This window comes from Salminus brasiliensis, chromosome 22, assembly GCF_030463535.1.
Source record: "Salminus brasiliensis chromosome 22, fSalBra1.hap2, whole genome shotgun sequence".
In the NCBI taxonomy this organism is placed as follows: domain Eukaryota; kingdom Metazoa; phylum Chordata; class Actinopteri; order Characiformes; family Bryconidae; genus Salminus; species Salminus brasiliensis.
Genome location: NC_132899.1, coordinates 10,006,777 through 10,029,065, shown reverse-complemented (window position 1 = coordinate 10,029,065; position 22,289 = coordinate 10,006,777). Strand labels below are relative to the sequence as shown.

Genomic DNA, 22,289 nt, shown 5'->3' with positions numbered 1-22,289 from the left:
ACAGATTAGACTAGGAAGGTAGGTAAATAGCTAAATGTGTTTTGTGAATTTCTATGATGAATTAAGTATGGCCATAAGTGATGATAACTGACTGACTCCAACAAAAGCAGTATAAAATTTGAACACCCTTGGTTTTGGTAGAAGCAATAAATGACCAGATGTCCTAATACTTTTGTCCATATAGTGTATCCATAATCAGCAGTAAACATAACTGCTGCAAGTATTTGTCACTGTACTATGTCCAGTGAAATGTGTCACATCAATCCTGTTCCCCCCTAGTGGCCATCTCCCTGTGTCTCCTGAAGTACTCCCACCCTGAACTGAGCAGATTAACTGAGTGTTAATACAGGAACATAAAAACCGGGGTTGGGAACTAGACATCAGTAGGAATGTCAAAACTCATGCTCTTCCTCTGGTGGAGATCTAAAGATGCTTGCTATTTTTCAGAAATAGATATGAGCTTTGATATGAGTTTTAAATGTTGCTACTCTTATTCATCTGACATACAACACAGTTGTATGTAAATACCGTTTGGAAATGGTTAAACATACACACACATACATATATATTGTTACTGTCAGACAAAACGTATCTCCCAAACAACTTTCAATGGAAGTCAATTCGAAATACAAAATCCTCAATTTAGAGTATTTCTATTGGTCTGTTCTTCATGAAAGATGCCAGATTCACATCAAAAGAATTAAGAAAATACTTAACAGAATTTTCTTTTACACACACACACACACACATATATATATATATATATATATATATATATATATATATATATATATATATATATATATATATTGTTACACAAACTGCCTGTCATCTCTATGAGGTTCAAGTCAGGACTTTGGCTAGGCCACACCAAAACATAAACTTTTCTTCTTTTTTCCCCTGTTTTGGATCATGTTTATGTAACTCAATGTTTCAGTTCACAGACTGATGAACAGCCAGCCTACTTACTACAATTTACTGTTGCAAAACAAAACACCCTCACACCGTCACCGTATTTTACTGCTGGTATGGAGTTTCTACTGTGGATGTTTTACATCAGATATGGGAATTGTATTGTCCAACAGTTTACACATGGGACTTGTCTGTCCACAGCACATTGATCATAGCCCATGATGATTTGTTTTTTATTTTGCTAATGTGAGAATTGGTGTTTTTTCCCCCAGTTTGCTGCTCTCCCAGGAGGCCAACTACATTATAAGAGTATTTTTAGAAGTGTTACATTTATAAATGTTTACATTTGTAAATAATTTTTTGTCTGTAGAGATTAAAACAGATGTTGCTATAAAAGTGCTGTCGAAAGTTTCAGTGTATGAATGTAACTATACTCATTTTCTATTGCATTGATACGGTTGACACACAAGAGAATTTCGATTTCTACATTAATCATTGCTTTATTAAGACAGAGAATGGTTTGCACCTAATTATTAATGTACTTCACTTATAAATCTAAGCTAATCTCAACTTGAAGTTCTGTTGTTTACATGTAGCCTATCGCAAGCTTCTGGTTTTGCATTTGGTGTATTTTTTTTCAAACCGCCCTAGGGTTTTAAAAATGGAAGTTTTTTTTGTTTGTTTGTTTGTTTCTTAAAGATCCCAGTATCTTCCAGTAGAAAACACACCTTAGAAAAGCTTTAACAATCTGACAAATAATCCTTTTCTGCCCAATACTCTTCCGGAACGTCCAAATGCTCTCTAGCAAACTTCAGACGCGCCCGGATGTGTACTGGCTTAAGCAGGGGAACACGTCTGGCACTGCAAGATCTGAGTCCCTGGCGGCGTAGTGTGTTACTGACGGTAGCCTTTGTAACGTTGATCCCAGCTTTCTGCAGGTCATTCACTAGGTCCCCCCGTGTGGTTCTGGGATTTTTAGTCACCGTTTTTGTGATCATTTTAACCCCACGGGCTGAGATCTTGCGTGGAGCCCCTGATCGGGGCAGATTATCAGTGGTCTTGTAGATCTTCCATTTTCTGATTATTGCTCCCACAGTAGATTTCTTCACACCAAGCTGCTTGCATATTGCAGATTCAGTCTTCCCAGCCTGGTGCAGCTCTACAATTTTGTTTCTGGTGTCCTTCAACAGCTCTTTGGTCTTCAGCATAGTGGAGTTTGGAGTGTGACTGTTTGAGGTTGTGGGCAGGTGTCTTTTCATACTGTTAACGTATAGTTCAAACAGGTGCCTTTAATACAGGTAATGAGTGGAGGACAGAGAAGCCTCTTAAAGAAGTTACAGGTCTTGCTTGTTTGTAGGTGACCAAATGCTTATTTTCCACCATTATTTGCAAATAAATTCTTTTTCTCTCTCATAGTTGAGGTCTACCTATGATGTCAATTACAGGCCTCTCATTTTTTGAGGTGGGAGAACTTGCACAATTGGTGACTGACTAGATACTTTTTTCCCCCCACTGTACCTGAGTTTGACTGTCTGCCACTTGGTGGCGCTGCCCATTTAATTTTAGGCTGCTTGGTGTACGTGCTTCAACTGCAATGCTTCTGGCTGTGGACACGGTGGCCTCCACTATAGTAATACCAGAATGCTGTGTATTCTGAACATACTGTACTCCTGTGAAAAGAGACAGACAGACAAAGAGAGTCAGAGTTAAAAGCGTTGTTGTTTTATTCCAATCACAAATCAGGAAAACAAGCAAGTCTGAAAAGACAAGTAGCAAACAATTAATTAAAAAAAGGCAACAGGAGGCTGATCACTGATGTGGTCTCAGCCACAAAACTACCCTGTACAAATGTAGCTAGAGATAGTTATCCCACATGGCAGCTTAAGTCAATGCATAGACTTGCTAAGGATTTTGAACATCCAGACACCACAGCACAGCAAACTATATTTGATTGTAGCCTGCCAAGGTACAACAACTTACTACATCCTAATTACACCATGAGGTGATGTGTTTAGCAGCACAGCAATGTCTGAACAACAGTATCCGCACATAACCAGGTTATATAACAAACCGAGGGGCTCTGACAGCACTGCCCTGTGTTGATCTGACAGGGGATTAAACGAGCCACATAAACTCCAGACAGGTATCTAGCATCCAAGTTTAAACCTTAATCGATAAACCCGAATCTGACGAGCAAAATGACTCTCTTAGGAGCTGGGAAGACAACACACAGCCCAGTTATCGCTAGCTGGTGAATTACGCAACCTCGGTTCACTCGTCCCTGCTGGTCTCCATTTTTGTTCGGAGATGCCTCTTTAACCCGCCATATTGAGAGTCAAATAAGTGTGAATATGAATACTTTCTGCCATAAATCACAAACGCAGACTCCCCTGTATCGACGACCACAGTAATGTCGAAGCAAAAGCGAATATTAATAATGAACACAACGAACAGACGAGCCGAGTCAGCGACACCAAACAAAGCACAGCAGAAACGGTTAGCCGAGTAAGCTAGCTAGCGCTAGCTGCCAGCAAACACCCCAAAACACGTACCTAGCTGGGTAATGTGTGTGTTATTCGACATCCAGATACTTACAGACTCGTATACAACTAAAACAAACAGGCTAGGAAATGTTCAGAGGCAAAAAACAACAAAAAAAAGAGGACCACCTAAGCACCGATATCAGTTAGCTAGCTAGCTAGCTTTGCGTTAGCAAGCAAGCTAACAAGCTAGCTAACATCACAATACAACACAAAGCCACTCTGAACTTTCTGTTGCTTTCAAGACCAACCAAAATGTTCAATATTTTCTTCACATGGAGGAAGGGTAGCTAACTCTCGCCCTGTGCTGCCCTAAGCGAGTCTACTAAGCTCACCCAGTCTGAGGTTGGGGACACTATTCACTATTCATAGCATTAGCTATTAGCATTAGCGCTAACTGCTATAGATAGAGGGCCAGCTAGGACAGACAGCGATTGTTCGGTTAGCTTTACCTTCTCAAATCAACCAAATTTACTAAATTACTCGGTTAATCCCTCTGAACTAATGAGCAGGTTTGACCAAGTCGGTATTTGTAGGAAGGAGCGGAATAAGCGAATGTGGCAAATCCAGGTCCGGAAAGTGGAAATCCAGCCCAGGGTTTAGCTCTGCTGCAGCCGCACTGCACTACAGCCGCTTCCACAAGATCCCGGGCTGGATTTTCACTTTCTGGACCTGGATCGGTGCCACATCATGAAGGCATTCCCCATAAAACAAAAGAGCTTCTAAAATCACCAGTGTAAACTCCAGCAAGACAGATAAACTGAGTGTTTAGCCCGAATGTAAGCATTCAGAGATTAGTGTCCAAACTGAACCAAGGTAAAAGAAGACAGGCGCCGCAGCCACACAGCCAGCGCCGGCCAACGCTATGGCTCAGATCACGGGAGACCAGCACCAGCTCAGCCCGACACAATTCGGTCCTTTCACCGCTTTAACAGCTCTTTAAAATCAACCCCAGGATTGTTAGCTAGCTAGATATCTGGCTCAGCTACTACGCGTTAAAGCAGTCAAGCCACCCCGCTGTGCCCGACTTTGGCTCTCTGTGGCCGGGCGTGTTCTCTGCCGGCGCTCGGCGCTGTGTTGTGGCGGCGGCGGACAGAGCTGGGAGGAAAAGCACAAACCCGGCGGCCATGTTTTACCAGCCTCAGCCTTCTCCCTCGACGACTGCTTTACAGAAATACACACGAAACCGGCTTCAGATAGTCAGATTAAACAACGAATACACCCTGCCTGAACAAAGCCACAGTTAGTTATGCAACAGAGCAATTCTGGCCAAATAGAAAATAACCCAACTCTTAAAGCTCACTCGGCTTGCATTCTTAGATCTGACCCACAGCAATTTAGCTCAAGGTCTCGACATTAAGAGATGTTGACATTAGTTTTATTCCTCCTGTCTTTGTGAAATTGTCATAAATCATATATCATAAGCCAACTGTGCCCTTACAGGCAGCTATCGCTAGCATCGTATGATTAACATGCGGCCTGAGACGAAAAAGGCAATAAAATGAACCCAAATATAACGAAACTTAACGATTTTTTACGAGAATTGTTGCTAAAACTCCGAACATCGACCGAATGAGGGTTTTTAGTATAAAATAACGCCGAAATAAGGTACGATACAGAGCCCCAGGCTTTCCGGGGGCTTTCCAACTCCGCATACCGAAATCAGTGCCTGCTGTCCAGCCATCTCTTTTAATCGACTCCCTGGATTCTTGCATTTCCCCATAAAACGTCCACAAATTGAGACATTTTCAGTTCAAAGCTCCAGTAATATTTACAAGCGTGCTAAAAAACGCAATTGAAGAAACTTCAAATGAAATGCTGCTGCAGATTAATCGGAAAATATACGTGTTAATGTTGAAGGTTTGAGATAGGCCTTTCGTGGAGCTTCTTTTCCAGGACTCGTAGCTGATCCAGAGCGAGACGGAGCGGAGAGGGGTGGTTTTTTTCACTTTTGCTTAGAAGGGGCGAAAAATATCAATCGGCAAACTTCGGCAATGTTCGTAAAAGAGGAGGACCATACGAAGAGCGCTCCAGCGCGCCCCGCGTTTGCTCCGATTGGCCAGCCACGAGTTGCTTATACATATTAATGAGGACGCCGACGAATAACGTTGCAATTTGTTGAATATTAACACACAGTTACGTGAAGAACACTTGTGGACACGCCCATTGCCATCGTAGACCAATCGGGTGCGTGCGTCGGCATTTTCCCGCTTTTCTCACATTAAGCTTCGTGCGGCACAAATGCGCGTGAAGTCATTGGTCGTGCGTCACGATTTATGAATTATTCATGTGCGCCCATCGCTTGGCCAATAAGCGTGAAAGAACGTCGATAAAGAGCCCGCCTACTGACTGTTTTGCCCCTGCTGTTTAGCGTGTGTGAACCTGTAGCGAGGCTTACAGTCTATATAACGCCGTGTGGGAGCAGTTTTGCCTCAGTTGCGCTTAGAGCGCACCGGAGTGTAGATCAGGGGAAGGGAAAGGGCTAGCCGATAGTTTAAGTGGTTAGTTTATAAAGGCAAATAAATAGGCACATTGGCTAGTAAGGAACACTGATCAGTGGGAAACCGCCATCGGACGCGTTCCGGCCACCTTTGGGTGCCAGGAGAGAGTCTTGGTGGCGTTTCAGAGCTGTTCCCTCTCTCAAAGCGGCGTGCCGAGGGAGGACGCGTCTCTTTGAATAGACAGGATGCACGGACCGCCTTCCAGCGACAGCGCATGCCCACTGCGCCTCATCAAGAGAGTTCAGTTCGGCATCATCAGCCCAGATGAGCTTGTAGGTCTCTTGCCTTTGGGAAGGGTATTCTCTTAATTCTTTGGACAGTAAAAACCTATCGATCTGACCTCCGTCTTGTTATTAACATTTGATAAGTTATGGCAAACGAAGACTAATGCTGCTGTGTTGAGCGCGCGCCTGTGTTGTAGTTAGCTTAGCTTGTTAGCCGGTGCACGTTCCAGGTAGCTGCAGGCGCGCGCTGTAGAGGGGCTGTAAGTGAAAAGTAATATAATATAATAAACAAATATAAAAAATAAACGATCTGGTATTATTTTAGCTTTATGCTGCTTACCCTTTATTAAACTGGCTTATTTTGTTCTCATATAAGCATACTTGCCTGATAGACCCAAAGTCCAACTTAATGTCTCCTCACATTTTCCATTTCTGACAATAAAAAGCAACACATGAGAAATAACACGCATGCTCTTTTTTGAAATGGTAGTTTTTATCTTCACATTTTTACCTTTTTATTGGGGGTTTCTCTCTGCGATGGTGGCGGCCAACATGGACACATGCTCATACCTTTAGCTCACTAAGGGGGAAATGTATGGCTGCACATTTAACTGTAGTTTAATGCTTTAAAGTGCTGTAATTATTTATCTGGAGATGCATCAAGTCTCTTTATCTAACTTAAAGGAAGGACATTTATTTTCACTTTGGCTAATGTCGTTGAGATGGTATTTTAGTGACTAGGTTTGAATAAGAATATAATATAAGGGATGATATTGTTAAGTTAAAACACTATTTTAATTCCCTGTCCAGTTTTAATGTGTAGCTATGAAGAATTTGGACAATAGTAAATATGTGAAGTCTAATGTTCAGTTTACACTGTTTATGGAATAGTTGTAAGGCACAACATAATGCATGTACATTGTCCGGGATTATGATCTATTTTGGTCCTAAGAGCTGTTCACGTAAACGTACTTTCCGATGTCAGAGTCTGTAGTTCATGTAGTAATTTTTAATGCGAGATATAAGTTCCTGTCATCACTGCTGTGAACACTTCTCACAGTTTCTGCAGAACAGTGTTTCAGACCAGCCCGCTCTGACTAAAGTGCCGTAGTTGTTGCCATTAAGTAATCTTCTGAATGGAAAGTTGTATGTTGTGTAAATGTTGATAAATTGTCCAAATACTGGTAACTTGAAAAGCGTCATGTTGCGTAATCTCTTTGCAGAAACGGATGTCAGTCACTGAAGGGGGCATCAAGTACCCCGAGACAACCGAAGGTGGACGTCCCAAACTGGGTGGTCTCATGGACCCCCGTCAGGGGGTCATTGAGCGGTCGGGCAGGTGCCAGACATGTGCAGGTGGCTTTCTTATTTAATTTAAAATTGAATTCTTTTTTTGTAGCGCTGTAGTCAAGTTTTCATGTTTTTCTGTTATTGACACTGAAACGATGGACTTCTGGTCAGTGTAAACTAATTTGTCATGTTTCTCGTAGGTAACATGACCGAATGCCCTGGCCATTTCGGTCACATAGAGTTGGCTAAGCCAGTCTTTCATGTTGGCTTCGTAACAAAGATCATGAAAGTTCTCCGCTGCGTCTGTTTCTTTTGCTCCAAACTGCTGGTTGATGCGGTATGTATTTTAATGAACCACTGCTGTATTAATGTTATGCGGAGAATTCTTTATATAAAGATACGTTTTTGGTCTTTGTAAAGTTTCTTCCTATATGCTGAATGTTTTTTGGCCTTTGTTTGTTCTTTTCAGAATAACCCAAAGATCAAGGACATCTTGTGTAAGTCAAAAGGACAGCCGCGAAAGCGCCTGACTCACGTGTATGACTTGTGTAAAGGCAAAAACATCTGTGAAGGTGGGGAAGAGATGGACAACAAGTTTGGTGTTGAGCAACAGGAGAATGATGAGGACCTCACTAAGGAAAAGGTGCTCTAACATAGTGTTCCACTAGGAGGCTGAAAGGAACAATGCTTGATTACTGATCTTGAGCCCGGTCTTAAAAATATATCTTAAAGATATTGAATGCAGAATTTTGTAGTCAAGCTTTTCTTTCTTCTTTGGCAGGGTCATGGTGGCTGTGGAAGGTACCAACCTCGCATCCGGCGGTCTGGCCTGGAACTGTATGCTGAGTGGAAGCATGTCAATGAGGACTCTCAGGAGAAAAAGATTCTCCTCAGCCCTGAACGCGTCCATGAGATCTTCAAACGCATCTCAGATGAGGAGGACCTCATCTTGGGCATGGACCCCAAATATGCAAGGCCAGAGTGGATGATCGTCACTGTGTTGCCTGTGCCCCCCCTTGCTGTCCGCCCTGCTGTTGTCATGCAGGGTTCTGCTAGAAACCAGGTGAAATTCTCCTTATTTAAGTTTTATTGTGAAGTGATTTTTCATTTACATAATTAATAACATCCTGACTGCTTTTTAACCTCATGTTTATGTTCCTCAGGATGATCTGACACACAAGCTCGCGGACATTGTGAAAATCAACAACCAGCTGCGGCGGAATGAGCAGAGCGGAGCTGCTGCACACGTTATAGCTGAAGACGTCAAGCTTCTGCAGTTCCATGTGGCCACCATGGTGGACAATGAGCTGCCTGGCTTACCTAGGGTAAGTTGTTGCTTATGTATTCAGAAAGCATTTCCAGTTCCAAACTGCGTAACTTAAATGTCTAACGTAACTAGTTGTATTAAAAATTTTCAAGTAAATTTGAGCTTGCCTCAGAGTTAGTTTTCCTAAAGCACTAATGGCATTGTTTGTAAAACAAATTTCAGGCAATGCAAAAATCAGGCCGTCCACTCAAATCAATCAAGCAAAGGCTGAAGGGAAAAGAAGGCAGAGTGCGAGGTAACTTGATGGGAAAGCGTGTGGACTTTTCTGCACGAACAGTCATCACGCCTGACCCTAACCTACAGATCGACCAAGTGGGTGTTCCTCGATCCATTGCCGCCAACATGACCTTCCCAGAGATTGTCACACCATTTAATATCGATAGGTAACTTGACAGGGATTTAATTAAAACTTAACTTTAATTGCCATTTTAAAACGGCCTTGTAATCTTGTAAATACCCAATGCTTTCACTTCTCCAGGCTTCAGGAGCTTGTGAGAAGAGGGAACAGCCAGTATCCAGGAGCCAAATACATTATTCGTGATAATGGAGATCGAATTGACCTTCGATTTCACCCTAAACCAAGTGACCTTCACCTTCAGATTGGATACAAGGTAAAGTGAGACTTTCTCTTGCCTGCTCTTGATCCTTTTTTTAAATCTACTTTTTACTAAGTGTTTTTTGGGATGGTGTGATATCCTTTATGCCTCAACAGGTGGAACGGCATATGTGCGATGGTGATATCGTCATCTTCAACAGACAGCCCACCTTGCACAAAATGTCTATGATGGGTCACAGGGTTCGAATCCTGCCGTGGTCTACATTCCGACTTAATCTCAGGTAAGCTTGATATGTTTAACTAATCTGGTGGTCCTTTTTTTATTCCCCCCTCCCTCGTTTCAGGAAATTTACTGTTCTGGGGCTGCTAACACTTTCCTACCATTTGCAGTGTCACAACCCCTTACAATGCTGACTTTGATGGTGATGAGATGAACCTGCACTTGCCCCAGTCACTGGAGACTCGAGCTGAGATCCAAGAACTGGCTATGGTGCCTCGTATGATTGTCACACCACAGTCCAACAGACCAGTCATGGGTATTGTGCAGGACACCCTCACAGCGGTCCGCAAATTCACAAAGAGGGATGTCTTCTTAGAGAGGGTGTGTACTGCAGGCAAATGTATTTTAATGTTTTTGTAATGTCTTTAGCATATGTAGACGTGATAAAATAGTACCATGATATTTAGACACTTTCACAATACACTATTTACTACAATTAGGGTTGCATGGTGTGAGGTTTTAATGTTATGATAACTGTCTCAGAAAATAATTTGATGGTATCACAGGTTCACAATTCTAATGAACAGGTGGTTTTTGTTTTTTTGGTTGTATACTGTACATACTATCATTAGTATAGTGTAACTCTCCATTTTAGAAATGCAACAAATAAGAGCTGCCCAGTGTAGCTTTCTAACCATTTTATTTCCAGCTAACTTTCATTATTTATTTACTACTACAGTAATTGATCTTTAGTTGCATGTTTTTCCATACTAGTATTTAGCAAATCTACATGGTATGATGTACCTGAAACGTTACAGAAAATGCATCAGTAGCTGTAGATAATAAAAAAAATCCTTCCAAATATTCCCGCACCTTTTTTATGCTGTCTAACCAATAAAACAGGACTTATTATGCTAAGGAAATGTGCAGTTCTTACAATACACCTCAGTGTATGTATTACAATATAATTAAACGCCCACAAAGAGAAGCAAAGTTGCATATGCAGTTTGTCTTCAGTGTAGTACTCGGACTTGAGCACTTCATAGATCACTGTAGTGATGTGGCTGCGATTTGTCCAGGGGGAAGTGATGAATCTCCTGATGTTCCTCTCCACCTGGGACGGTAAAGTGCCACAACCAGCCATCTTGAAGCCACGACCACTGTGGACTGGCAAGCAGATCTTCAGCTTGATCATCCCTGGCCACATCAATGTCATTCGAACGCACAGCACACATCCAGACGATGAGGACAGCGGCCCATACAAGCACATCTCTCCTGGAGACACAAAGGTACTGTGCAGCAGCACATATAGTACTTAACTCTGGTAAAGTGTAGGAGACTAATAATTGGGGTTTAATTGCCGTCTTTATTGATGTGTATTTTACTATTACAGGTGATTGTGGAGAATGGAGAACTGATCATGGGGATCCTCTGTAAGAAGTCCCTTGGTACCTCTGCTGGTTCCCTTGTCCACATCTCATACCTGGAGATGGGCCATGACATCACCCGTCTATTCTACTCAAACATTCAAACCGTTGTCAACAACTGGTTGCTTATTGAGGGTAAGAGGATCATTTTTAATCATTTCCCTTCTTAAACTTTCTTATTCTCTTCTTTCATTTTCCTTTGTCATGCTTTTCCTCTTACAGGTCACTCCATTGGTATTGGTGACTCCATTGCTGATGCGAAGACATATCTTGACATTCAGAACACTATTAAAAAGGCCAAGCAAGATGTGATAGAGGTGAGAATTTCTTTACATACGGGAAGCTGGGGATTTTGATATGTAAACTAGCATATATAATATACATAATGTGCCTTGAATATGCAGATGGTTGGTTATCAAAGACTATGAAGATGATTACCTCTGATGTCTGTTGTGTGGTGTTTTACTTTTTGTGTTTTCTCCATAGGTCATTGAGAAGGCCCACAACAACGAACTGGAGCCCACTCCAGGTAACACCCTGAGGCAGACCTTTGAGAACCAAGTCAACCGTATTCTGAACGATGCTCGAGACAAGACTGGATCTTCTGCACAGAAGTCACTGTCCGAGTACAACAACTTCAAATCCATGGTGGTGGCTGGATCCAAAGGATCTAAAATTAACATCTCTCAGGTGAGTGCCTTGATGGAAGCAGAATATTTGAGGTTATGTATGTAAACTACTTCTAATGTTTGATGTACAACTTTTGAGCCATTCTCACTTGTTAAATCTGTTTGTAGGTTATTGCTGTGGTGGGGCAGCAGAACGTTGAGGGTAAACGTATCCCTTTTGGCTTCAAGCACCGCACACTTCCTCACTTTATCAAAGATGACTATGGTCCAGAGAGTAGAGGGTTTGTGGAGAACTCCTACCTGGCTGGGCTCACACCTACAGAGTTTTTCTTCCACGCCATGGGAGGAAGAGAGGGTCTGATCGACACAGCTGTGAAAACTGCTGAGACAGGTAGAGAAAGTGACATGATTTGAGACCCTTACATTTTATTATAGCAGTGTTCTTCAGTTTACCCCCTTTTTTGCCTTTCTCAGGTTACATCCAGCGCCGTCTGATCAAGTCTATGGAGTCCATCATGGTGAAGTATGACGCCACAGTGAGGAACTCCATTAACCAGGTGGTGCAGCTGAGATATGGAGAGGATGGGCTGGCGGGAGAGGCTGTAGAATTCCAGAACATGGCCACTCTTAAACCCTCAAACAAGGCCTTTGAGAAAAAGTGAGTTTTCATGCTGAATCTAAAAGCGAATCAATAGGTTTAGTTTTGCTGGTTCGGCTCAGTTGCTTGATGTCCATTTCAGTACGTGTGCCCAAGCCCAGGTTATAATCTAATAATAATTCTATCTGATGCTATAACCTTGACCTTCAACCCCTCTTTTTAATCCGAAAGGTTCAAGTTTGAGTACACCAACGAGCGCGCTCTTCGACGCACCCTACAGGAGGATGTGTTAAAGGATGTGATGACCAATGCACATGTGCAGAGTTCGCTGGAGAGAGAGTTTGAGAAAATGAAGGAAGACCGAGAGATTTTGAGGGCCATTTTTCCCACTGGAGACAGCAAGGTATGTAACTTTCAGTGGTAATCATGTCCTCCTTGCATAAAAAATGGAATGCAGCTGCTATCTGGCAAGAATCTTTCATCTCCCTTTTTTGCTTCAGCATTATGCAAATATGGCACATGGTGCCTCAATTACTACATTTTTACTTTTTGGCATTCCTTTGGAAATTAATGGAATGTTATCACTGGAGATGCAAGGATTTTGCATGGCCATGTTTACTTGCTTTGATTGTGCTTGTCCACTTAAAAAGGTGGTTGATGTGCTGTATTTTATTCCTCTCCTGCAGGTGGTGCTGCCATGCAATCTGGCAAGAATGATCTGGAATGCACAAAAGATCTTCCGCATCAACCCAAGAACTCCAACTGATCTCAACCCGTTAAGAGTAGTGGAAGGTGTGTAATAAGGGAAATAGAACATGTCTGCTGAATGAGCAACAATTAAATGCCTTTAATGATATTCTATTTGAAAGCATGGTGCCAATACATAATTTACTAAATTGTTTACTTTCATTGCAGTGATTTTGTATCTTATATGAATGTTAGCTTTTTTTTTTCTCATAAAAACTGCCTTAATACAGCTGGCTATCGACTAGGTTTCCCAGCTAAATAAAGACATGGCTTATGGCTGCTAAATAAAGCATGCTGAGGAATTAGTGTTGGAGACAGATCCTTACAGCTCATGCTGTCCTTGCCAGAACGTCATGGGGGGTGTCTTTAAAGGGCTTTGTCAACTAGTTTTCCAAGAAAAACATAGCTCCATAAATTGAGAAACCATAACCTGACCATTTACCATTTCTTTTAATGTGGTAAATTACATAGTCTATGAATTTAGAATTGGCTAAAAAAGATTTGGCCTTTTGCCTGGAGTTATTAGCATTTGTAATGACTGTCTGTTTGTCTTCTCTCTTGTAGGGGTGCAGGAGCTGAGTAAGAAGTTGGTCATTGTGAATGGTGATGACCCATTGAGCAAGCAGGCCCAGCAGAACGCCACCTTGCTATTCAACATCCATCTGCGCTCCACTCTTTGTTCCCGACGAATGACTGAGGAGTTCCGCCTTAGCACAGAGGCCTTTGAGTGGCTGCTAGGGGAGATTGAGACAAAGTTCAACCAGTCTATTGTGAGAACTGAAGCATAATCAATGAAAATAAACATTTGTTACAGAAGAATTAATAAGTATTTAAATGATCTTCTGAAATTATCTAACTTTCTAATTGTATCTTATTTAGGCTCACCCTGGTGAGATGGTGGGTGCGCTGGCTGCTCAGTCTCTTGGAGAACCTGCCACACAGATGACCCTGAATACCTTCCACTACGCTGGTGTGTCTGCCAAGAACGTCACGCTGGGTGTGCCTCGACTCAAGGAGTTGATCAACATCTCCAAACGGCCCAAGACTCCTTCCCTCACAGTGTTCCTGCTGGGCCAGGCAGCTCGTGATGCTGAGCGAGCCAAAGACATCTTGTGTCGCCTGGAGCACACTACACTGCGCAAGGTCACTGCCAACACTGCCATCTACTATGACCCCAACCCTCAGAACACTGTGGTGGCTGAAGATCAGGAGTGGGTGAACGTTTACTATGAGATGCCTGACTTCGACGTGACCCGCATCTCTCCCTGGCTTCTGCGTATCGAGCTGGATCGCAAGCACATGACTGACCGGAAGCTGACTATGGAGCAGATTGCAGAAAAGATCAATGCAGGTGAGACAGGAGTTATATGGTTTATGGGGCAAGCAGTGTATGCTTCCAGAACAGGTGGCAATCCTGTGCCCCAGATGTTTGTTGACTTCCATTAAATGTTTTTGAAGACTGCCCCCCCCCCCCCCACACACACACACACCTTTTAATCTTTAACTGTTTCTGTGTCTAAGGGTTTGGTGATGACCTGAACTGTATCTTTAATGATGATAATGCTGAGAAACTGGTACTGCGAATCAGAATCATGAACAGTGATGAAAACAAGTTCCAGGAGGTGAGATCTCCACTTGATTTACACTTAACATTGTAACAAATTTACTGTGGAGTTTAACACCATCTCTAAGATTTACACTTTGTTTAAAAGTGTGCAGTAGTGTGACTTTTATTTATTTTTTTCCCCCTCTGGTCAGGATGAGGAGGTGGTGGATAAGATGGACGACGATGTGTTTTTGCGGTGCATTGAGTCAAACATGTTGACTGACATGACCCTTCAAGGCATTGAGCAGATCAGCAAGGTAAGAGCTCAAACTGCTTTTTTATACATGTTGGCGTGTAGATACAAATTCAGTTTGCTTTGATTTCACCTGGTTTTAAACTTCCCATGGATCTGAGCTGGCTATTTGACTGAGCTCACACTCACTATTTTCCTACAGGTGTATATGCATCTTCCTCAAACTGACAACAAGAAAAAGATCATAATCACAGAAGATGGAGAGTTTAAAGCCTTGCAGGAGTGGATTTTGGAGACAGACGGTGTCAGTCTCATGAGGGTCCTCAGTGAAAAGGATGTGGACCCTGTCAGGACCACCTCCAACGACATTGTGGAGATCTTTACAGTGAGAATCTGTTTTGTCTTAATTCTTAGCAGTGAAGTCTGTGTTCTCCAAGCCAGCCAGAACTCTGCAATCATAATTATAGGATGTTGGTAGCTTGCTGGTTGCGGAATGCAGGGCAGCTGTTTTTGTCCTTTCTCCTTTTAGTTTGGCTTCAGCTTCTCTTCTACTGCTTTTCCTGTAGGTGCTTGGTATTGAGGCGGTGCGCAAGGCTCTGGAGAGGGAGTTGTACCATGTCATCTCCTTTGATGGTTCCTATGTAAACTACCGTCACCTTGCCCTGCTCTGTGACACAATGACCTGCCGAGGTCACTTGATGGCCATCACTCGTCACGGCATCAACAGACAAGACACAGGACCACTCATGAAGTGCTCTTTTGAAGAAACGGTGAGCATCAAGATTTAGCTTTTCTTGCACCATATGTAAATGTTTGTACGAGAGGCCTGAATGTTGCAGAAACTGATTCTGTCTTCCACCATTTGTAGGTGGATGTGTTGATGGAAGCGTCATCCCATGGCGAGTGTGATCCCATGAAGGGAGTGTCTGAAAACATCATGCTGGGACAGCTGGCTCCTGCTGGCACTGGTTGCTTTGACCTACTGCTGGATGCTGAGAAATGCAAATATGGCATGGAGATCCCCACCAACATCCCTGGCATTAGTGTGGCTGGACGTGAGTTCCTTTTTTTTTTCCCCTTCTTTTTCTAGTAATTGAAACCCTGCACTAACTTGAGAGCCTTAATATGTTAATGGATTTTCTTGTGTTCTTACAGCAACTGGAATGTTCTTCGGCTCTGCTCCCAGCCCAATGAGTGGCATGTCTCCTGCCATGACCCCCTGGAACACAGGTGCTACCCCAGCTTATGGTGCCTGGTCTCCCAGTGTGGGTGAGTAATCACAAATATTCCCTGCTTTCTGGTGGTTTGATGTTTGGAATAGATGTCTATAAAGCACAGGACCTGTTATTTAGTGTACATGGCTGTTTCAGCCCGGTGATACTCAATTTCTTCTGATTTTCATCTTGCGCTCTTTCCACATCCAGGAAGTGGAATGACTCCCGGAGCAGCAGGTTTTTCACCCAGTGCTGCATCTGATGCAAGTGGCTTCTCTCCAGGCTACTCCCCTGCTTGGTCTCCTACACCTGGCTCACCTGGGTCTCCTGGACCAGCCAGCCCTTACATTCCCTCTCCAGGTATGTTGCTTTTATATTATTAGTTTTCAATATGTTTCACTTTCTGCCAGGGTTTACTCATCTTTTCTCCTGTACCTGCTTTTTCTCTCCTGCAGGGGGTGCAATGTCTCCAAATTACTCCCCTACTTCTCCAGCTTATGAGCCACGCTCCCCTGGAGGCTACACACCACAGAGCCCAGGCTATTCCCCAACGTCGCCATCTTACTCCCCAACTTCTCCTTCATACTCTCCAACCAGCCCCAACTACAGCCCAACGTCTCCATCATATTCTCCTACTTCGCCTTCCTACTCCCCGACTTCTCCGTCTTACTCCCCTACCTCTCCAAGCTATTCACCAACTTCACCCTCCTATTCTCCGACATCTCCGTCTTATTCTCCAACTTCACCCTCATATTCACCAACCTCGCCAAGCTATAGCCCAACCTCACCCAGCTATAGCCCGACATCACCTAGCTACAGCCCTACATCGCCATCCTATTCTCCCACCTCACCATCATATTCGCCCACTTCACCCTCCTATTCCCCTACCTCCCCTTCTTATTCCCCAACGTCACCATCTTACTCGCCCACATCGCCGAGTTACAGTCCAACTTCACCCAACTACACCCCTACCTCCCCCAGTTACTCCCCAACTTCTCCTTCTTACAGCCCGACTTCGCCTTCTTACTCGCCCACTTCTCCAAATTATACCCCCACCAGCCCCAACTACTCTCCAACGTCTCCGTCTTACTCTCCCACCTCGCCATCCTACTCTCCATCCAGCCCGCGCTACACCCCTCAGTCACCCACTTACACACCAAGCTCACCCTCTTACAGTCCAAGCTCGCCCTCATACTCCCCCACCTCTCCAAAATACACCCCCACCTCTCCGTCCTACAGCCCAAGCTCTCCAGAGTACACACCCACTTCTCCCAAATACTCACCCACTTCACCCAAGTATTCTCCCACTTCACCCAAATACAGCCCGACCTCTCCCACATACTCCCCTACCACACCTAAGTACAGCCCAACGTCTCCTACCTATTCTCCTACATCTCCAACCTATACCCCAACCAGTCCTAAATATTCCCCCACTTCCCCAACATACTCCCCAACTTCACCCAAGTACTCTCCCACGTCCCCCACTTACTCACCCACTAGCCCTAAAGGCTCCACCTACAGCCCCACATCTCCTGGCTACAGTCCCACCTCTCCAACCTACAGTCCAGCTATCAGCCCTGATGACAGTGATGAAGAGAACAACTGAAGCTGACTGGAGGAAAGGAGCCATTATGTGTACCCATGCTTTTCTGACTGACCCTTTGACCCTGTGGGAAGAGACGGCTGTATTGCTGCTGGCATGGGTCATCACCTTTGGGATTCAGAAAAGTCACAGAGGAGCCTGGGGTTCGACATGTGAAAAAATCTCTTTGAAGTCTCTTTTCTTTTGGACCTGTTGGACAATTCTTATACAGCCTTTGCAGACAGGCTCCACATTTACTATGTTATGCCATAGATATGAACTTAGAAATGGCTGCCTTTGACTAGACTTGATTTTCTTTAAGTTTCATGGGCAAAGTTATTACATAACTTTGGCCTACAGTTGGTGAAGAGAAGCAGTGGAGGACTTGCGTGGTTTATATACACACCCCTTCTCCAGCCAGCCATCTGTCACTCTAAAATTCAGTGTTGGATGTAAAGAAAATGGAAATCAAAGAACTGAAAGTATTGCCAAAAGCCTTTAGAAGGAAATTTAGTGGGTTGTATCTGCAGATGGAATTTCTGAAATCGCTATAGTTGAGGTGGACAGATGACCTTCACTGAAACGTGTCTAACGTTGATCTTTGTTTGTTTTGCTCTGTAAATATGTGCTTCTGTATGAGTTTCTCCATGTGAATGGAATCAAAACTGAAACCCTTTTGTTAATGTTAATGATCACTTTGAGCCAGATTTGCATTCATAAGATGTTCAGTTAAAAAAAAAAATCACTTGTTAAAGTTCTTTATAAAACAGAATTTTAAACACAGGACAGACATTATGCAGATTTCTATGTATAGTATGGCCAACAAACACTTGTATGCTGGCCCATTGATTTGATGAAGATGCAGAGGAAGGGTAATCTCAAGGCGTTCGTTTAGTATCCCCCGCTTTCTCTTCCCATTTCCCCATATCTTACTTTCCTGTAAGGATGCAGACCTTTATCGTTCACCAGCATCCTCCTGGCAATGTACAATTCTAAACAACCACAACCAGGAGAGGAAGTGAACCAGCAATCACATGCCTCTAAACAGAGGACTAAGAGACTATTAGTTTTATTTTTGTTGGATTTTAGAGAGAGATGTGAGGAGGGGGTCATGAGTACAGTGGTTTGCACACACTGTACCAGTTAATGTTTTGCATCTCTTTTGATAACCCTCCTCAGTCCTGGTCAGCATCTTCATTTTCTTGTTGGCTTATGTACAATTTCTTCTCCCCTCTTTTGAGTCTGTTATTTAAGCAAGAGTAATATTCTCTTGGGTGAATTACTGAGGGAACTGGATGTTGTCTCTTTGTTGGCTACATAGAGCTGTTGCTAGATGTGTTAGAGTTTACTTTTGGACAGTGTTGGAGAAGGGGTGGCTTAATTTGAGTTCCTTAATGTGTGCATTTTTATATATGCCACTTTTTTTTTTTATAGTTTATCTGAAATATTTACATGATCATGTCATGCTTTAAAGTGGAATAGGTGCAGTTCGTTTTCCATTTCTGTGTTGCAGTTAGGCACTTAAACAGCCGGGTGGCAGCAAAAAACAGCAGAAGGAGGCTGGCAGATGTCTGCTTTTGATTTGTTCTTTTAAAGCTAAGGATGTGGATAGGCCATGGCGGACAACTACTGCCCTAGAAGGGAATCCTAATTAAAGAGCAGAATGGGACCTGATTAATATAGAGCGTTCAAACTGAATACAAAATACTAAGTAGTTTGTTTCCATTGAAGTTTCATACCCGGTTTCTCCCCATTTGTTCAAATGTAGCCTCAAGCCTTTCTTAAATCAGTGTTTGCCCGCCTCTCCCCCCCCCCCCTTCTACCAGCATCCATGTTGATGTGATGTTGGAGGGTGGGAGGGCTTAGAAATTACTGTATGATATATTGGGAACCTGTGTCCAGGACATGTTTCTCATTTAAATTGGTGGAAGCAGGGTTAATTTCTGACATGAACAGCTTGCCTTGCTCTTTAGACTGATGGCTTGGTAACGCTTGTCCGGTCATGGTGATGAACATTTATTAACTGACCGCTGGCTAACTGGTGCAGAAGGGGGGGCTTTGCCTCGCTGAGGGTTGTGCAAAATGTTAGATTTAAAGGCCTTAGATTACACTGAGGAGAGCAAGTTTGTCAGTGTCTCTCTGATGCCCTAGATTGCCTTCAGTTTCAACGATGTTTTCTTAAAAGTTTCAGGCAATTTTTATGCACCCAGGCTTCCCAGTAGAGTGCGTGAGTGAGTGAATGTTTTGAGGGGTGTGTGCATGTGTGTAAATTGACAAGGCTTTTTCTTGAGTTTGAGTAAATACTGGGCCGGGTTGGGGGGGGGGGGGGGATGGAGTGGAAGGATTTAAATTAAATTGCCACTGTATAGAAGATGACTTAATTCTCTGTTTGTTTGTTTCTGACTTGATTAAAAACAATAAAAGTTTGTCTACACATGCATGTGGTGTTTATTGCGTTAACGTGTCCAAAATGGTGGCTTTACAGTTCTTAACTTTGAAAGTCATGTAAAACAAGTTTATTCAAAGTCATTTCGTGCAGGTCTGTTTTAATTGGAAAACAGTTATGTGCTGAAAAGGTAAAATTACCATTGACCTAAAATTCACGTCAGCTACGGAGACTAGAGTTAAGTCTAGGGGGAAGTAAAATTTTAAATGGAAATCCCATGACTGATTCATTAGTTTCAGTGCCTCTCTTTGCCTCTTTTCTGGCCCTGCATGGATTACTCATGGTTGTGATTTCTTATAAGAACACCTGTTAAGTTGCATTAAATCAATGTGTCATTTTCCAAGGAATTAAAGTTCTCCATTTATGTACAGACACTCTTTGGGTTCACCCCCATATTTGGATGTTTTTCAAAATGTAGGATGTTTGTGTGCATCGAAGAGTTTTCTAAATCTAAACCACTGGAGTAAGTCAGCCATGTGGAAGTTGACATGTCAGCAATTTCCAACTGTTGCATTTTGTCCATCCCCACTAAACCTTAACATCATTTTAAAATTCTTTTTCTTAAGAATATTATTGACCGGTGGTCAATATCACAATAATGATACGTTCACAATTCTGCTATTATAATGACCGGCCCCATTGTCCTCATAATCTGGACAAATCCCAAACAAGAAAAAAATTGCTGAACGTCAGCATCTTTGTGAAAAGTGGATTTTTGGAGAAGAAAATTCTTAAGAAAGTTATTGAAAAAGGCCCAATGTTCTCAAAACATCTGATTATGCCAACTTATTTGCATTTACCAGCAGTAACTCATTTGTAACACAACCAATCCAGCTAGTCAAGCAAACAGAGATCATCGGAATATTTGGGTCAGCTGGATTAGATTTGTTGTGGAAGTCTGTAGGGTGGTATGATGTTAAGAATGTGGCTGGACACCTTTACGTGTTGTAAAACGCAGAACAATGCTTGTCTCAGTTCAGCAGTAAGGGGAACGGCATGTGGATACATTTTCCATGGTTTGGTAGTTTGTGGGCATGTCCCAGCATGAGATCCTAAAAGTGCAAAGACAGAATGTACGACTGAGTGTGTTCAAAGATATAGTCCAGTTGAAGTAATGCAGCCACACCATTATCCATGGACATATCAGATTATTACACAGTTTATTTTTTATTTAGGTCTGAAAAACTCAAATGCACTATATGGACAAAAGTATGTAGACACCCACTGAAGCATTTCTGTGGATTACAACTGGATTGCATTCAACAACAAGAGCATTAATGAGGTCTGGATGTTGGACGATCATCACAGCACCTCATCCCCAACTAATCTCAGAGGTATTGGATGGAGCACCAACATTCCAGAGAACACAGTTCCACTGTTCCACAGCTCAATGCTGAGGGGCTTTAGACCGCCCAATCCATGCCTGGCATTAGGCATGGTGCCAATAGGTTCACGTATATCTGCTCCTGAGAGTCCTATTCGATTAGCAGTACTTCTCTACGAGGTCTAGACAAGTTGTGAGTGTGTGCATTGGCACATCTGTGTCATCAATGAGTGCATTTATTAAAAGAGGTGTCCCCAAACAGTTAGACATATAGTGTATGCATTAACTATAATACACTTAGCTTTAAAGGGTTAATAGTTATACTCCACTTTGTCATTTCTCTCAAATGCAAGTTTATAATATACCCAAAACTATCCACTATCTAATCAGCGACTGTGTTGAGGTGCATACACATTCTATAGTGCACACAGCTTGCATAATAATAACCATAGAAAAGGACAGTGAAACAGCAGCAAATGAGTTTAAGGTCACCATGCCCAATGTCAAGCATCACACACAGGGATATCCACCATTCCAGCACTGGGCTATGACGCAGCGTTCACTTTTCTCTTGTTGGAATAAAAACTTTGGCATAAATTGGAGCAGTGTTTGTAATTCAGAACTGATTATCCAACATCAGCACCTAACCTCACTAATGCTCTTGAGGGTGAAGGTAATCAGATCCTCACAGCAATGTTTTATCATGTACTTTAAAGCCTTCCCAAAAGAGTAGACACTGCTACTACAGCAATCAAGGGACAAGCTTACTATTAATACCCTTGACTTTAAAAGAAATGTTGGATGAGCAGCTGTCTACAAACTTTTGGACACAAAGGTGAATAAAATGCTGGTTCTCTTTCCCCGGAATTGGACAGATAATAAACACTCATTGCACATAGTACAAAACACAGCTGGTACACAGTTGGTTTGATGCAAAGGTCAGTGCTTTAGTC

General features: G+C 42.8%; 1 protein-coding gene and 1 long non-coding RNA gene across 2 annotated transcripts; one reads left to right on the top strand and one right to left on the bottom strand.

Annotated features, from left to right (window-relative positions):
• Nucleotides 1-805: 805 nt before the first annotated feature.
• On the bottom strand, nt 806-5,389 carry LOC140544266 (uncharacterized). Its single transcript, XR_011978232.1, has 2 exons — nt 5,110-5,389; nt 806-2,582 (listed from the first exon to the last, which is right to left on the bottom strand). It is a non-coding gene; the product is annotated as an uncharacterized lncRNA (long non-coding RNA).
• A 515-nt stretch (nt 5,390-5,904) lies between these two features.
• Nucleotides 5,905-20,002, top strand: polr2a (RNA polymerase II subunit A). Its single transcript, XM_072666973.1, has 28 exons — nt 5,905-6,225; nt 7,401-7,533; nt 7,668-7,804; nt 7,937-8,110; nt 8,249-8,530; nt 8,631-8,792; nt 8,957-9,177; nt 9,273-9,405; nt 9,507-9,631; nt 9,741-9,951; nt 10,650-10,859; nt 10,964-11,132; nt 11,220-11,314; nt 11,484-11,687; nt 11,795-12,017; nt 12,101-12,284; nt 12,456-12,627; nt 12,911-13,016; nt 13,536-13,741; nt 13,851-14,322; nt 14,493-14,593; nt 14,730-14,834; nt 14,973-15,155; nt 15,337-15,540; nt 15,639-15,825; nt 15,926-16,039; nt 16,195-16,344; nt 16,440-20,002. The coding sequence occupies exons 1-28, from the start codon at nt 6,139-6,141 to the stop codon at nt 17,588-17,590; spliced, it is 5,901 nt and encodes a 1,966-aa protein (XP_072523074.1). The 5' UTR covers nt 5,905-6,138; the 3' UTR covers nt 17,591-20,002.
• Nucleotides 20,003-22,289: the final 2,287 nt, after the last annotated feature.

Excerpts from the sequence above, each read along its gene's own strand:
- polr2a (XM_072666973.1), top strand. The coding sequence starts at position 6,139 with ATGCACGGACCGCCTTCCAGCGACAGCGCATGCCCACTGCGCCTCATC. Across the intron at positions 12,018-12,100 it reads TGTGAAAACTGCTGAGACAG|GTTACATCCAGCGCCGTCTG; the intron begins GTAGAGAAAGTG and ends TGCCTTTCTCAG. Across the intron at positions 13,742-13,850 it reads CAAAGTTCAACCAGTCTATT|GCTCACCCTGGTGAGATGGT; the intron begins GTGAGAACTGAA and ends TATCTTATTTAG.